The sequence below is a fragment of the Molothrus aeneus genome, chromosome 9 (assembly GCF_037042795.1).
Source record: "Molothrus aeneus isolate 106 chromosome 9, BPBGC_Maene_1.0, whole genome shotgun sequence".
NCBI lineage: Eukaryota > Metazoa > Chordata > Aves > Passeriformes > Icteridae > Molothrus > Molothrus aeneus.
The window spans coordinates 17,303,432-17,320,763 of record NC_089654.1 but is presented as its reverse complement, the minus strand read 5'-3'; the positions used below and the strand labels follow the sequence as shown (position 1 = coordinate 17,320,763).

Genomic DNA, 17,332 nt, shown 5'->3' with positions numbered 1-17,332 from the left:
GTCAGACTTCTACCAACAAAAGGCAGGAAATTCAAAGTTAAAGCTGAGATTCTTAATTCTTGTCTGTAAATTTCCTGCCTTTTAAGACTGATTTAGGCTATACTCATAAACTTTGACTTTGGGGGAATTAACTATGTAGCTCCCTGAGAAACTGATGAGCGTGAAATTTCCAACACTTTGTGTGCTCTCCCAGCTATTTACTGCTTGACATTTATAGGAGCATATTTTTTCTCCTCTTCTGCCCACCTTTTTTCTTTGTCACAGCCTTGTGATTTATCATGTACTTGATCATTTTTATTGTTTGATTCTGCATTAATTTAAGGGACTGTTCCTTGAACAAATGCAAATTTGAACGTTTTTCAGTCTCTGTTTCCCTTAAGCTTGATAGGGTAGAACTGATTAAGGAACGGCTTCCTGACTGCTAAACTTGGCCAGCAGGCTATTTTGTCCCCAGGGTGCTTCCGCATTTTATGTTAATTACTGTTAACATTATTCTGTTCTTACAGTAAGAGTGCATTTTCAAAATGGACTGACACTCTGGCAGCTTCAACACATTTTCTGTTCATTTAAAAAGCACTATATGTGACTACCTGTGTTTATAGGTGGATGGTCCTGATGGCTGATCAGAGAATCTTTTGGAGGGGAAAGCATAATCATAGAAGACAATGGCTTCTGATTATTCTTACCTTCAGATGAACAGATTGAAAAAACAGCCTAAGTCTGCAAGATAATGTTTATAATACATGAAAATGTGGAAAAGCTGATTCTCTCTGGGTGGAGAGAAAACACTGGGAAATCTCACATACTTAATTTAAAATAAATGGCCACTCTTCTTTTAATTTTTTTATTTTTTAATTTTGGAATTAAATTTAATTATGAGAATGACATGTCAAAAATGTATGTTCATGAATATTAATTAAATGTAGCATTTTTTGTGCCCAGCGATTAAAAAAAATGCATTACTTTTCATGAATTTCTGTCTTATTCATTCTTCAAATTACTTTTTTTCTTTCTGAAGGGTTTTTAATAAGCAATCAACAAACAGTGTCCATACATCCCATGGTAACTTATCTCAGTGTTCAGGAGATTTTCCTGCTCAGACGTTAGATGATGTGGGAAGCCCAGTTTATCATCGTTCACAAAAGGTTAGAGAGAAGAGATCTTCCAGCAACACAGATATTCCAGGTAGCTCTGTATTTCTTTTCGGGCTCAGTCTCTAAATACATAATTTTTTTTAAATGTAACACTGAATGATTAAAAATGTATTATGAAGTTCAAAGCCTGTAAAACATAATGTACTTGAGCATAATAAGAAGAAATGGAAAACACTCTGACCCTAGATCCTTTGACAAGAAAGGTGAGATACAATTCAAACAGCAAGTACTGGCAAACTCAGTGGACTAAACTCTTCCAATTGAAACTAGCAATTAGAAATCCATTGGTTTTGTAAATTCCATGTTGATGGCAGGTCCTCTGCAAAAGCACAATTGTCTAGTTTCTGAAATTAATTTTCTTAGCTCCTGAAGCTTTTACATGAATATATGCCCTGGGGTTATTTCACTATATTGCATGTTCATGTAACTTGTGCAAATTTTCCTATTTTGAATATACTCATAATTAGTTTTCAGTTTAAAAAAAGTAAATTTTGTCTTTGATATTTGGAATTTGTGAACTTTCTTTTCGAAAGCAGTGCGAGGGCCACCGCCGTTCAGATCGTGGTCAGTTGGCAACCAGAGTGGAGGAATGTGCAGTGACTCTGAAAGTGCAGGGGGGAGCAGCGAGTCCCGATCCATGGATTCTCCATCTGCCAGCCCAGGTACAGCTGCCCTCACTGCTGTGCTAACCTGAAGTCTCTTCCCTGCACTGTTTCACATTAGTGAAAACATTGTTAAATAAACAAGTACTGAGCTTGAGCATGTAATGAAAACTGAACACTTGGGTGGGACTGATACTTACAACTTCCTGAAAATTTTTTCATCTGCTAGGGGATTTTAAAAGACGACTTCCCCGAACACCTTCCACTGGGACTATGTCATCTGCAGATGATCTTGATGAAAGAGAGCCACCATCTCCTTCAGACTGTGGTAATGTTGTTTTTGAAGTCCTCAGAAGATGCTTTTTATTACATTTGTGTGGCTTTCCTTTCTATTATTCTTAAGGAAAGTACTTTGACAAGGTGTGATTGCCAACAGCATTGTTTTTCAAGACAATATGCATCCACTTCAGGATGAGAGATGAAAAATAATATTCAAGTAATTTTAATGAAGTGGTGTAGAATTGCCTTTATATGTTTAGGTTACTGTATGGACAACCATAGAACATTTCTAGTGTTGTCACCCTTTTGAGGTAAAGCAAATGATCCACTAACCATTCCCTCCAGACATTTGCATTTAAATTCAGCTCCATACTGATTTATGTAAGATCACTTCTGAACTTGGACATGAAATGCACAAATACATAGAGGTGATAAGTTGCAAATTGGAAAGAAAGTGGTACCAAATGTTTAGGGTAGTAACTGAGATTTTCACCCTTTTATCTAAGATAAATGAGTTCAGTAATGTCTGTCCCAGATTTGACCAGGCCATTTCTAATTTGAAAATGAATTTTGACTGTATAACGACAATGTTGCCGCAGGCATTGAAACCTGAATAACTGGATTATCAGAAATAGTTCTATCGTATGTCTACAGTACTAACAAACTAATTTTTAAATATTTGTGGCACTTGCTCAGTAAAGCCCTTAGGAAACTGTTTGCTTAGCCCTTATTTCCTAAATGTATACTTTGCCTTCTAGGAAAAAACCTGTGGTAAACAGCTTTAATTCAGATCTAGACTTAAAGCTTGGCAATGTGTTACTGAATGCAAGCTTTCACTTAGAATAGTATTGTTTAATCAATGCTTGAGCATTTAAGAAGCTTTCTGGGCAATTATCTGAATGTGATAATTTTAAGTTATCTGTAAAACAAAGGGGTTTGGTTCACAGAGTTATTGATAACATTTTAAGTAAATTGCTTGAAAAAATTTGGACACAAAAAGGACCAGTTGCTATTCTTTTTAGTTTTAGAATCCTCTAGAAAATATTTGATGTTGTTACAGGAAACTCAGAATCAATAATTTTTTTACATTAATTTTTATGAGGCTGATGCCATGAGTATGTGTTAATTCTCCTTGCTGCAAAATATTCCTTTTTTTAAGCATTTCAGAAACACTAAAGGGCAAAACAAGCTGTCTTTCATCCTCTAGTACAGGATTTCGAAATGTATAAAATTAAACTTTCATGAATCGTTGCCTGAAATGCTGGGCAGTTGGAATTAAATGTCCTAATATTTTCACATTGCCACAATACAGGAGAAAACTAAATACTTAATAAGGCAAAAAAAATTGTTTGATTCTGCTCTTATACAGGATTGTTTGATAGTTAATGTCTCTGTTATGTGAACTGCAAATAGTGTTGTCTCCCTGTGATTAAAATGTTTTTGATTACTTTCATAGTTGCCATTACTTACAGACTTCTGTTCTGCAGCATAGTTCTAAAAAATCAGAGTAACTACCACCCCAGTAGTAGATATTAAAATGACTATAACAGGGAAATTCTCTTCAGGTTTAAATGATCTCACATCTGAAACTGCAAATTCTCCAGGACCTTTTAGAAATGCTAATATGTCCAAAGCAGCACAAACACACAAACTACGGAAGCTGAGAGCTCCATCTAAATGCAGAGAATGTGACGGCCTAGTAGTATTTCATGGAGCTGAATGTGAGGAGGTAAGTTGGAAATCAGTTTTAATTGCTGCTTGGGATTTATGTAACGTTGGGAGTTCTATTTTTGTATAAAAACTGGAGTTTGTGTCTCGTATAACCACCATGAACTTAAAGCAGAGGCACACCATACTAACAAATTTTTTGTTTTGCTCACATACGGGGTGAGAAACAGCAGAAATATGTCTATGGTGTCAGATTATATCAAGCCATGTGCTTTTTTTTTGTTTCTTCTCCTGTAGTGTTCACTTGCATGCCATAAAAAATGTTTAGAGACTTTAGCTATTCAATGTGGGCACAAAAAACTTCATGGAAGGCTTCACTTATTTGGAGTGGAATTTGCCCAAGCTGCTAAAAGTTTTCCTGATGGCATTCCTTTCATCATCAAAAAGTGTACGTCAGAAATTGAAAGCAGAGCACTGAATGTCAAGGTATGTTCGAGTTTTGTTCATGCTTAAGTTTGACACGATCTTAAAAAAAATTCTCTTAAGATTTTAATGCTGTCAGTATCATCTGTGTTTTACAAGTTCCTTTCAAATTGAAATAGAGTTGTGCTCGTCTTTAATTTTAGGGCATCTATCGTGTGAATGGAGCCAAATCAAGAGTTGAAAAGCTTTGTCAAGCTTTTGAAAATGGAAAGGATTTGGTTGAGCTTTCAGAACTCTATGCACATGACATCAGCAATGTTCTCAAGCTGTATCTCCGCCAGGTATGGAATTGAGAGGTCAGATGGAAAACCAAAGTGCTGTAGTATATTTCTTCAGTACAGTACAAAACAACCACTCCTTTTCAGCACTCCTACAGCAGCAATTAAACAAGTGCCTTGTATAACTGCCATGGCTTCTTTATTTACATGGAGTCTGTGACAAGGGCTGGGAAAAGTGCTGGGATTACAATATGTGTTCTGCAGGAAAATTGTGCAAAACGAGCTTGTTTGTCTACTCATAGTAGAGTTTATTTCTAAAGCCTTTCTGATTAGTGAATTTGCTTGTCTTACGTGGAGTTTAAAAGATTCCCATGTTCTTGCCTCTTCATGCAGACAGATGCTGATATATTGCTGTTAATACCTGCTAACAAAAATGTCATGAAACACTCATAGTGGTCATGATGTGTTCATTATGGAGGGATTGTCCATCTTTTTCTTCTAAAATAGAGCTTTAAAGCTTCATGATTGAATTTTCTAAAATAGTTTCAATATGTATGTGAAAAAATGAAGCTGCAATGTAGTCCAGTGAAATTATTGAGTCACTCTGAAAACATGTTGACCCTGGAAGGAATAATCTTTAGCTGGATGGTCCTGTCCTCGTCCTCACGCTGGCTGTCAGAGATGAGCATTTCAATCCTATGATCATCACCAGTAAATGATTTTGAAATCAACTTTTTTTCTTGAAATTTTATTTCAAAAAATTGTGATAAATGCTCAGTCCTGGAGCTACTGTAGGAAAGGGTTAGCAAACGATTTCTGGAAAAAGGCGTAGATTGGAAAAGGGAAAATTGGGGATTGAGCTAATGAACAAGGATTAAACAATGTCATCATCTAAGAAAAGATGCTAGACCAGAAAAAGTTGAAGAAAAACAAGAAGCAAATAGTTAAAATTCAGGTTTAAGTATGTTTCTGAAATGTTCCTATTTCTTCAGCTTCCAGAACCCTTGATTTTGTTTCGGCTTTACAATGAGTTCATTGGACTTGCAAAAGAAAGTCAGAACGCTAATGAGGAATTGGATGCTAAACAAGCTAGCCCCAAAGCAAAGACAAGACAGTCACTCTGTATTGAACTGAATAGGATCATCATTAAAATTAAAGATCTTCTGAAACAACTGCCTGTACCAAACTATAACACTCTTCAGTACCTTATTGGACACCTTCACAGGTAAGAAAATACTTCAAATGCAAACTAATGTTGAAAACTTAACTGCTACATGCTAGGAATCTTGTTCCTTTTTGATGACTGTTGAGGAAGAAGTCACATATGCCTTTGAAGACACTGTTCTGTTGCTGGAGTTTTTTCCATGTAATGAATTCCCAAGTGAGAGAAGAATATGAAAGGGAAGGAAAGCATTGGCCTCCATTTTTGATTCTGTGCTAGCATTGGGGTCAGTAGTAATTAGTGTCATGTTCAGGGATCTAAATATGATTTAAATTGCAATGTAACAAAGATAGGGCAGTGATTTGATGGCTGTTAACAGAAAATTGAAACTTGTATCATGTCTCTTAATAACCATTCTTCAGTCACGTTTCACTTCCTTGTCCTCCAAGTGGTGGTTTGTATGATGATGTACTAAACCAGTGATTGCCTATAAAAATGGGTAATACTGGGTTATAGCTGTGTTATTACTTCGAATGAGAGACATTTTTTTCCCCAACCCCAGAAATGCCAAATAGCCACAAATAACTTTAACAAATAGAACATAAAAACACCCTGTGTGGGAAGTTCAAGCCACTGTTAAATGTGGTCTGCACTAAAGGTTCTGCCTGCTTACCAAACCCACTCTGTTTTTTATTGTCTCTTACCCTCTTTAGACATAAGATTTTAATATCAAAAGTATTTCTGAAGTAATAAAACCCTCTAACACTTGGGGATTTCTTTTGGTTTGGTTTTTTCCCCCCTCTTTGTGCAGAGTTACAGAACAGTGCGATGAAAATAAAATGTCAGCCAGCAACCTTGGCATAATATTTGGCCCAACTCTGATCAGACCACGTCAAACCGATGCTACGGTTTCTTTGTCATCACTTGTGGACTACCCTTATCAGGCCCGGGTAGTGGAGCTGCTCATAACATACTATGAAAAGATATTTGATGTCTCATTGAAACCACTTCTGAGTGCTTCTCATGCTGAAGAAACAGCTGGTACAGTCAGAGTTGCTTTATCAGCAGACGAGAGGGAGCCGCAGCAGCAGAGGAAGTCGTTTGTTGCTGTAAAGGAAGTGAGTGACTCTTTTGCTGCCACAGTGTTACCTGTGCCACATTAACTTCTGTGTTAAATTCTAGAGCATTCCAGGGCATATTTCTAATATGTCTTTTTGGGGTTTTTTTGATAAGGAGTGCCTTTTTGTTGACTTCTTATTTACTTCTGCTCTGACTTTTGTTAGCAGGGTATTCAAATAGTTCCATGTGAAAGAGCTTCAGAAACAGCTGCACTCTTTGTGGAATTGAAGAACAGCAAGAATACAAAAGAAGAAGCAGATAGATCTGTAACTGGTTAGTATGCTGTTAAATCTGGGTGTGGGTAAATAAGGAGCCGTGGATGCTTTAGATTATAGTGCATGTAGCTCTGTAATAGAGACAGAAGCAAGTGATAAAACCTATTCATCACTGTTTGATACACTGTTTATTTTTGTAATAAGAACAGAAAATTAAATCTTTCTAAATGTTTTTAAGAAATCTGTGTTTATGGAATCAGAGCTTAAAGTATTTGGTAAGAGTGTAACAGTGGTTAGGTTTCTCCCTTGTTTTAAAGAAAGCAAACAAAAAAAAGTCCTAATTATGCTGTGACTGATTTCTGAAATCCACTACAAGGCTGTAAGCTAATACCCAGCAATTTATGTATTTTGACCACTGTTCCCCCAAAATATGTATCATTTCCACTCACTGGAACTACATCAGAAGGCTTTGGAAAGAGTAATTATCTGACAGAATCATCAGAGCATTTTGGATATCTGTATTTTTGCTTACAAAATCCCAGGTCTGCTAACCTTATTCTAATTCTGAATTTTTTTCTCTGTTTATCTGCCTATGCTACTGCAGGGGTTTGGTTTAATGTAGGTATGATTTAATGTACTTCATTTAGGAGTAACTATACATATTCCCTTTTAATTGATTCCCTTTTAACTGATTTTTCATCTGATGTTACCACTTCGTTCATGTCCCTTACATCAACAGTGCGACATCCTGAAACATACTAAAACTGAAAATATTCAGGGATGGCAAAGCACCAGCCAGAAAGTGAAGTGTCTCTGTGTTTTCTCTTTGGTTACAGCTGTACAGTATGTGTTTTACTACTAGTGAAATGCTTACATTTGGTTAGAGTAGGCTGTTGCTAGTATGTATACAAGCTATCCCTAAAAACTGTTATCCCATTAAAATACTAACTAGCAACAGGTCAGTGAACTCTTGCTGATTTCTCTTGGTGAAAAGATCCAGTCACATCTATTTGTGTTTCTAGGTGATGTTGCGAGTCCAGCTTCAGAGAAAGACAATGATCCATTCATTTCTCCAGGTGAAGACCCCTGTCAAATGAACTTAGTTGCTGTAAAACCCAACCGTCAGATGGGCAAAGTTCCGTTGCGGGCTCCAAGGACAAAGGCAGCGTCTCGCCCTGTCAGCCTGCCTGTGGACCGAATACTGCCTCCCTGTGTTTTGAATGAAAGGAATTCACGAAATGCAGGGGCAATAAGTTCAGAGAAGCTGGGCAGAAGCCCCACTATTGAAGAAGTGTCAGAGGTGAAGGCAGTCCCTGCTGTTGATACCTGCTGCAGACTGCCTTGTTATGACACCCAGATGCTGCGAAAAACTTGGGACAAGCAGTACAAACAGTATGATATCACAGCAAGGACAGCAATGATCGTGACTAATGTGCCCCAGGAGATCCGAGCACTCGAGAGTGGAACTGCAGGTGCTTTATCATCATCAAGCAGCCTTGGTAACAATTCAGCTAAAGCCATTCTTCCTAACAAGCCATATTCTGTTGTCGGGTCAGGAAGGACAGCAGCAGAAGAGAATGGTCCTGATGTTAATCCTCTTGCTGCTTTTAGGCCACCAAGAACATTGCAACCACCCCCAGGGACATTTTATAAACCGCCCTCTAACAAATCAAAAGAAAATGGAGATGGTTCTTCTGCTAAAGCTTGTGCACCCACCAGTGCTAGCTCTGTGCTCCCCCAGGATAATACTGTGAAACTGGCTAGGAGCTCTGCACTTCTGTCAGGTGATGAACAAAACACAAACGAACAGAAATCTAGCTCAGAGGATAGTCACTCCACAGATCTGAAGCCTGCTTACCATAGACTGAGACCAAAAAGGATCCAAGAACTGGAACACAGGGAAGCTCATTTTGTATAGGGTGCAAATTCCTCTTGTACTATATACAATTTCTTGATGTTGCCCAGTGGAGGCTTCCCTTTGCCCCTTTATCCTTTGCCTTCCCTTGAGAATCCCACTTTTGTGCCATATTGGAGTTATTTTTATATATGCAGCATTTTAAAAATGGGGGGAGGCCTGGGGAACTGTGAATTAAAGAAGTCAAACCTTTTGTTGTTCAGTAGCTTTCAATAAAGATGTAATACATTCCCAGTCTAGACACATGGGTTCATTGAATAAGACATTGAGCTTCATTTCATTGTGTGGAATGGAGTGCTTATTCATAGAGAAACAGCTATTTGTCTTAATAGATGTTATAATAAAAATGGAAAACTTAATGTTCACTGTCTAAGCATAAACCAAAGCTTGTGCTTTGCTCTGTAAAAGCATTTGTTCATTTTTCTAATCTGTGCAATTAAAGCTTTGCTTTTGAACAGGCTTACCTACTGGCCAGCATGGCAATAGTTATGTATCATATGTGTATATTTTAGGCAGACATGGTTATCTGTTGCCAGTTTTCTATGTTGTCACTTTAATCATCTTCTTTTTTTTTTTTTTGTACAGCAAGGATGCATTTACTGAGCTTTACTATTCAGAAGCAGCAGTCAATTCACATCTGGTCTCTTGTATAGCTTAGTGAGTGGGGCAAATGTGCACAGCCTGTTTCACTTGGGTGCCATTCTGGACACATTCAGTTGCCCTGGTGTTGTCTCTCCCAGGTGAATGACAAGGCAGTGATTTGCTTGCTATAGATCAGTTTTACCACTTAACCTGGTGTAACTGAAATGAAGAGCTTCATTTCCAAGTTTCCATGAAACAGATAAAAATAACCAAAAATCAGCATTAGTAGGTGCATCTAATGGTTTTCACTTTGTATTAAACGGTTTTTATGTGTACACTGTGTTATATTTGCTTTAAAATATATTAACGTGTTAACATTTCAGTGACTCTATGGCTTCTATATCTGGATTTCTTCTAACTTATTAAAATACAGATGTTTGGCCTTTGCAATAGTGTAGTACTCTCCTGCATCTGTCTTCTGGGACTAAGGGGTGGCACGCTTTTCTTTAGGGGATTACAATTAGCATGACCCTTTCTTGCATACTATAGAGTACAGTTGTTTTAGCATGGTACTTTCTACTGCTGTAAGCACCAGGGTGACTCTCAAAGGATGGCAGAGATGAAGAATCACTTTTCTGTTTTTGCAACAGGGAATACACTGGACTTTAATACTTTTGCCAGTTTTCCCAAAACACCACAGATAAAATCCCACACTGTTTGGTGGACATAATCTGATTTTTGTTTCTAGAACTCACAATGCTGGACTTTGATTCCTTGTTGCATTTCCACAGAAGCAGGACTTGCATTCTTGGCAAAGACCACCCTATCACTGGATGGTTCTGGCCATACTTGAGGTCATTTCTTTGGGGGGGCTGCCTCTTATTATAGAAGAGCTGAAAGCCCCAGATGCTGCTGTCTGCCCAGACTGGTGTTGGGAGTTGCAGAACAAAGTATGTGGAAAGGCTTCTTCACATAGATGGGAAGTTGTTGTACCTTGACAATGGAGGAGTGGACATACGTACCCCACACAAGAGGTTAATGAATCATTAAAGGCAGTGTAGTGTAACTTCATAGCACAGTTGTGAAAGGATCAATGTTAATTAGGACCACCAAATAGCAAAATAATCTGTGAATTATCATTAAATTTTTTGTCTGGCTATATTTGTTTCAGCATGTCTGACACTGGATATGGTAATGGCTTATGAAATTAATTAAACTTCTCAATTTTAATAATTTCTTCATTTAATAAAGCTGTTCAGCTACTGTGATGGAGGTCTCTAGTACTCCCCAGAGCAGGCTCCTGAGATTTACAACAGTGAACACTGACCCGTGAGAAACAGACAAACGTTCCTTCATCAAGTCATAATACCAGTTATTACTGGCTCTTGCCATACTCCTTTTGACATAATATCGCCTTCCATCTTTTGCTAGTCCTGAAGGTTTCTGCTCTTTTTAAGGCGTTTTCCCCAGCGCCGCAGGTGCCAGCGGGGTGGGCCGGAAGCGCGGTGAGCAGGGCCCGGTGCCTGTGGTTGGGGATCTGTAGCTATTTTACAAACCCATGTTATTTCAGGGAAAATGTCCATTGCAGAAGATGATTTATGTGTCCCAGCTTTATAATGCCTTCAAGTGTTTTTATGTAATACAAGCGAAGTAGCAAGGGCACGACTTTGGAAATGGAAACCTCTGGAGCCTGTGTAAGTGTTAACGACCCTGCTGCCCGGCGTGGCGGCAGCGCAGGAGCGGCTGCGGGATGGGGCCGGGGGCTCTTTCCGAACCTGCCCTCCCGGCCGGGGACACCGAGGCCGGCGGGGGACGCTGGGAGGCGGCGGCTTCGGGGCCACTCTGTGACTTCTTGTCAATTTTCGTAAACATTTGCACGGTGGCGTCACGGCCGTGTTGTGTTCGGGCCCGTACGCTGAGGGCTTGCCCGCCCTGAGAGGGAGCGGGGTCCCGCGGCCGCCTGAGGGGAGAGGAGGCGGCCGCGGCAGCGGAGCCTTACGCCTGGTGGAAAAGACTCGGTTTCCTTTGGAACTGGAAATGTTTTGGTTGGCCCCTGTTGTTTCTTTTGGTTCAGATGCCGATTTTTCTCTGTTTTGCTTTGAAATGGCTTCAGTCCAATGGAGGTGCAGCAATCCTACCCACCCACTCCAGGTGCCAGGCTGTGGATCACACAAAATGCCAGGACCCGGCAGCTTGAAATCTGGGGAGGAAACCTCTTGCAGTCAGATTTGTTTGGTAATTGCATTTTCTGAAGTCGTAATGCACTGCCTCATCCCTCTTAAAGCTTTGGCAGAGTACCGACTTCTGTAAGTCCCTGACCTAATTAGTCATGACAGCTGTTTGTTAGTAGGGCCTCTGAGGCTACCAGAGCTACCCTTCTGAAACCATCTTCTCAAACAGGGGCTTTGTTCAGATCTGAAGAAATACAGAAATATCAACATCCTGGTACAGGCTTGATTGTGCTTGAGTAGGTCATATTGGATATTTGGGAGGATTTTTATTCATGAGTCCTTAAACTCGCAGATGGAGCTGTTCTGTATCAAGCAGGGGATTAAAACAATCTCCTTACAACTGAGCAGTGTTATTCTGCGACTGCTAACTGCACCTAAGATATGTGTTTCTTTGCTGCTAAGCTGAACATTCCTTCAGAAACCTTTCTCTTTCAGCAGTTCTCACAGATGAGGTAAGTTTTTGTGGTAAGTTTTCAAGGTTTTTGTTTCTTCTGTGTAAGAAGTCTGTGTTTTGATTGCAAATCCATGAAGTCTTTAGCTTCCGTGTAGCAGAGGCCTAATGGAGCTAATCTGAGAGCTGACACGAAAGGCTCTGCGAAGGCAGCGCACGTATGGTAACGTTGGTAACCTAGCTCAGAGCGTTTTTGTACTTTCTGAGTGACTTTGCTACATACACTGCGGCTCACCATACAGAGTGGGCTCAGAGCACACAAAGTTAGTTCTGTTTGGGTGAACCTGAACTGGAACGTGTGCTTCAGCACCGTACCTGATGTGCTACAGCTGCTAATGCACCTTCAGTCTGTGCCTGGAGCTCATCTGACCCTTAGGCAAATAGTGCACGGGTCCTCAGCACCCGCTGTTTCACTGTAGAGCTGCTCTTGTTGGGCCATCCCACTTGTCCACATACACATAATATGTTGGGAAAATAGAGCAAATTCAATGTTTGCTTCCCTTTAGTAAGGGGGGGGGGCAAGGGAGGGACAGGCAATGTCTGATATTTACAAACGGTGTTATTTAGAATATTCACGGAAGTAAGTCTTACAGGAGGACTCTTTGGAGACAAGCCTTTCTGAATAAAATGTTCTTATCTGCATGCTTGTTTATATTCATAGAGAGAAGGGAATTCTTTTTCTAATTTAGAGATCCAAAGGGCCCTTGGAAAGTGTTTCACTCACCGGTAGAAGAAAAAGCTATCCTAAATCTTTCAAAATGTTAAATGTTTGAGGAAGGTGAATGCTAGGAAAATCCTTGTTCCTCAGGCCTTATGCAGTTGGATGACAGAACAGTGTTGATATGAAGTGAGCTGAATTACACCAGAAGTAGAGAGTATGCCATGTGTTTCTACTGTTTTCTGTTTTGTGCTTGTTTATCCAGAGATTGGGGTGATTAGCTCACTGCTGGGTTTGCATAAGAATGGAATCTGTTTAAGATTCCACATTTCTCTGTGTTTGACAGAAGAGTCTCTTTGTGATTGTCTTTGATTCATAGAAATACACCTTTCAAACAGAAGTTCCATGGGGCCTTTTCTTCGTCTCTCTGATGTTTTATCATTTCATCCTGGTTTGACAGAACTTCCCATTCTTGTCTTTCAGATTGCTCCTTATTTCAGAGGAAGGCCTCTGAAATACATAGGAAACAGCTAAAAAGCTTCAGCTTGGGTTTCCCCCAGTAGTTTGAGACAGTTGGGTGCAAAAATTAACTCAGAAAGCCTCAACCTGTGTTTGTGTGGTTTTCTTTCCATACACATAGATAGATCCTTTTATAGGATACATTTATACTCACCCACTCCTACCGTCAGTCTAGGCAAAATTGTGTGGCATTAATTGTGTTAACTTTCTAGTGAGCCTGTGTCGAGGGACATCTTCTACATGCATAAAAATGTCTCAGGTCAGGAGATGCAGGAAAGTGTTGTTGAACATTAGAAGTGCTGGCCCATGAGCACACCCAATATACCAAAGTGTGGATATTTGCAAAGCTATCTTTTCAGGTAATTTTAAAATTCTCCTTATTTTACAGAAATATTTGTTTGTGGTACTGGAGAGATTACTGGGGATATTTTTATAATTTGCTGAACAAATAGCATTTAATCAGACTTTAATTTTTTAGTCAAAAGTCAGGAATAAGCCTGGAAATAAGAAAACAAAATTCTGGTATTTAAAACAGCTGTTAAAGCTATGGCATATGTGTGTGAGGTAAGAGGATATCACAACACACATGCCATGTGACCCCATGTATTGCATATAGGTGCTCATGAAGCATGTCACTGGGATTATTCTATCTACTGTAGGCACAATGCAAGAACTGTCACCAAACATCTATTTCTACTTTCTTTATGGTCTGATATGTAAGTGGAATGTCTCATGATTTGTTGTTGCTGGTAGCAAACGACAGATCTTTAGGAAATAGCTAAGTCATAGTGATGACTGTGGGTAGAGCAACAGTGAAATTGTGCAGTGTGCTCCATAAGCTGAACTCTGTTTTACCCTCCCATGTAAAGTGATAGGCCCTACATAAGCTTTCTCTGTTCACTTCTGAAGATCCCTTTGTAAAGCTAAAAAGTAGAAATGGGTCACAGGAGCAGTAGATGTAGTTGACCATAGAAAGCAAAATATCCTCTACCATCATCCAATTGTGATGTAAAAATCTAATTAGGAGAGATTAATTTAATCTGTTAGAGCTGTCTCTGAAAACATGTGGATAGCAAAAAGAGATCCATTTTCTTAAAATAACTTGCCTTAGGATTTCAGAGATGAAATGCTTGTTTGCTGGATAAAACAATTAAATTACCTGTTTGTCTCACACATTGTGGTAGGGCTCAAACCTGGTCTGCAGCTGAGAAGCAGCAGCAGTGCTGGTTTCTCTACTTTGCACTGCCATTAGTCAGAGTTAGCTTCTATCTGTGGCTTTATGAAGCTTTGTTTCTCTGTCTAGATTGAAGCAGGCTGTGTCTTACCTGTGATATGAATATATGCTCAACAGAAATTAGATCAAAGCCACTTTTTACAAGAGGAGGTTGCCATAGAACCATAGAATAGAATCATTGAAGTTAGAAAGGACCTCCAAGATCAAGCCCAACTTTTGACCAAAACCACCACATCAACTAAACCATAGCACTAAGTGCCGTGTTCAGTCATTTCTTGAACACTTCCAGGGACAGTGATTCCACCACCTCCCTGAGCAACCCTTTCAGAGAAAAAAATCCCTCCTGATGTCCAGCCTGAACCTTCTCTGGCACAACTTGAGGCCATGCCCTCTTGTCCTATCACTGCTTGCCTGGGAGAAGATGCCAACCCCCATCTTGCTAAACCCTCCTTGTGGGCAGTTGTAGAGAATGGTAAATTCTGCCCTGAGCCGCCTCCTCTCCAGACCAAACCCCAGCTCCCTCAGCCACTCCTCACAGGACTCACTCTCTAGCTCCTTCCCCAGCTCTGCTGCCTCTCTCCAGGCTGGCTCCAGCCCCTCAGTGCCTCCCCTGAGGTGAGGGGCCCACAGCTGGGCACGGCTCTCCAGCTGTGCCCTCACCAGTGCCCAGTACAGGGGCACAATCACTGCCCTGCTTCTGCTGGCCACACTGCTCCTGATACAGGCCAGGATGCCCCTGGCCTTCTTGGCCACCTGGGCACACCTGGCTCATGTTCAGCAGCTGTCAACCAGCACCCCCAGGCTTTTTCCCACTGGGCAGTTTTCCAGACACTCTTCCCCCTGTCCATAGTACTGCCTGGGTTTGTTGTGACCATTTGGCAAATGGTTGTCACACCAGCCAATCTCCAGTCATCTGGGACTCCCTGGTTTACCAGGATGAATGATAAATGATGGAGGGAGCCCTGGTGAGCTCTTTTGCCAGTTCCTTCAGCACCCCTGAGTGGATCCCATCCTACTTCATAGACTTGTGAGTGTCTAAGTGCACAGCAGGTCACTAACTATGGCCTAATAGATTGCAGGGGAAATTTTCTGCTCCCCATCCCAGCTCAGGGGAGTGGTTGCTCTGAGGATAACCAATCTTTGTGTTGAAGACTGAGGCAAAGAAGGCATTAAATACCAAGGGCTTTTCCTCATCCTTGGTTACAGTGTTTCTCTCTGCGTGCAGTAAATAATGGAGATTTCCTTTGGCCGTCATTTTGTTGTTTATGCATTTATAAAAACACTTTTTATTATTTTTCACAGCGGTTGTCAGTTTGAGTTCTAGCTGAGCTTTTGCCATTCTAATTTTCTCTCTATGTGACCTAACAACGTCCTTGCACTCTTCCTGAGTTGGCTGCCCCTTCTTCCAAAGGTTGTAAACTCTGTATTTTTCCCTGACTTCCAGTGAAAGTGCCCTGTTCAGCCAAGGCTGGTCTTCTTCCCTGCTGGCTCACCTTTCGGCACATAGGGATGGCCTGATCCTGTGCTTTGTTATAATTTGTGCCAGACGCCAGGTTGAAGTGGGTGGCTTAGGTGGCCCCTGTGTGACACTCAAAGGCCAAGTGATGGTGCTGGGGAAGGTGCAGAGTGCAGTGCTCTGCTTTCAGAGCTGTAGTGGGCTGGGGGAAATCTACAGAGTGTTAAATTCTGTATAGCAGTTTTGTGGAGGATTTTCAAAGGTGTCCCTAAAGCCCTCTGAAGGGGATAGAAAAGGGTAAGCACTGCCACATGCTTTTAAATTCTTTTTTTAATAATGAAAACTGGGTTGTTGTTCAGCTTCTACCTGGAAGAACAATCACAGGGAAACTGTGATAGTGCTTATATAGAGTCATTGCCCAGCATGAGCACTGGTAGGAGGTTTTGCTGCATTGCTGTTTCAAATGCCCTTTACAGATGAAAATCTATAGGGAATTCAGTGTTCACTCAGTCCTTAAGTGTAGTGGTCTTTTTCTGATTTTAGAGGAGTGTTGTTATATATGTAAATGAACTTCTTTTTTGGAAATTGAATTTCTTTCAGTGCCTACTCTCTTTCTGATCACAGCCATCCCAATCCAACACTGATTTTATGAGCAGGGTGCTGCCTGTAAAGAGTGAAGATAGATCTCCACCATGACTTATCACTCGAGAAGTTCATGTACCTCCTCAGACCAAGTTGAGTTCTCCAAACATTATAACTAGGTACTATTCTTTATCATGGTTCTACTGTGCTGTTTTATTATAGTGTTTTGCTCTACTTAAAGTAGTAAAAAAGATTTGTTGTGATAAATGATGCAACAATTAACTGCCTTCATTACATGCAAGTCCAAGTTAATAGCCAGATTCAATGTTCATGACTTTTTTTATTCTTAAGAGATGTTCTTCCTCTCTACTGCTTTTCAGTGCTGATAAATGTGTCACAGGAAGTAGCCTCCAAACAAAGGAAACTCACGATTTTTCATGCATGATAGTGTATGAAAAGTGCAAAATTAAATGGTGCAGACAATGAAAGGAACTGATCTCTGTGATAACATAATCTTAAAATAAGAAGAGAAAGCTGTTATTTTGCTCTAAGGTCTGTTTCTGATGTCAGCTGAGAAATGGCAATGCATCCTTTGCCACAGGTTATCCAGAAGTATTGATGCAGAAGAATGAACTTCTTCAGGCAAGTCAGACTTCTACTCTGGAAGAACTGGATCCTTCGGAAAAGACAAAAGGCAAAGTATTAGTCTTTGGATTTCAGGTTTGAACCATGCACTCCACTGGTACATTTATCAGCATGTAAAACTCTCAAGTCCCTCAAAGAATCCCATGTGATCTTTGTAGG

At 40.2% G+C, this 17,332-nt stretch overlaps 2 protein-coding genes across 6 annotated transcripts in view; both read left to right on the top strand.

Annotated features, from left to right (window-relative positions):
• ARHGAP29 (Rho GTPase activating protein 29) overlaps positions 1 to 9,847 on the top strand; it is a 45,300-nt gene extending 35,453 nt beyond the window's left edge. Inside the window, exons 13-22 of one of the 5 annotated variants that reach the window (XM_066555923.1) lie at positions 1,019 to 1,185; positions 1,691 to 1,816; positions 1,986 to 2,084; positions 3,601 to 3,764; positions 4,001 to 4,189; positions 4,330 to 4,467; positions 5,397 to 5,629; positions 6,378 to 6,684; positions 6,853 to 6,958; positions 7,923 to 9,847. In XM_066555923.1, coding sequence (XP_066412020.1) covers positions 1,019 to 1,185; positions 1,691 to 1,816; positions 1,986 to 2,084; positions 3,601 to 3,764; positions 4,001 to 4,189; positions 4,330 to 4,467; positions 5,397 to 5,629; positions 6,378 to 6,684; positions 6,853 to 6,958; positions 7,923 to 8,818 — 2,425 coding nt within the window. In that variant the 3' untranslated portion in view covers positions 8,819 to 9,847. Of the gene's footprint in view, positions 1 to 1,018; positions 1,186 to 1,687; positions 1,817 to 1,985; positions 2,085 to 3,600; positions 3,765 to 4,000; positions 4,190 to 4,329; positions 4,468 to 5,396; positions 5,630 to 6,377; positions 6,685 to 6,849; positions 6,959 to 7,922 lie in introns of all 5 variants that reach the window. The other 4 variants (XM_066555921.1, XM_066555924.1, XM_066555920.1 and 1 more) reach the window with 4 other exon arrangements.
• A 7,309-nt stretch (positions 9,848 to 17,156) lies between these two features.
• Positions 17,157 to 17,332, top strand: part of ABCA4 (ATP binding cassette subfamily A member 4) — a 61,011-nt gene continuing 60,835 nt past the window's right edge. Inside the window, exon 1 of the mRNA XM_066555406.1 lies at positions 17,157 to 17,222. Within this exon, the coding sequence (XP_066411503.1) occupies positions 17,157 to 17,222 (66 nt within the window). The remainder of the gene's footprint in view (positions 17,223 to 17,332) is intronic.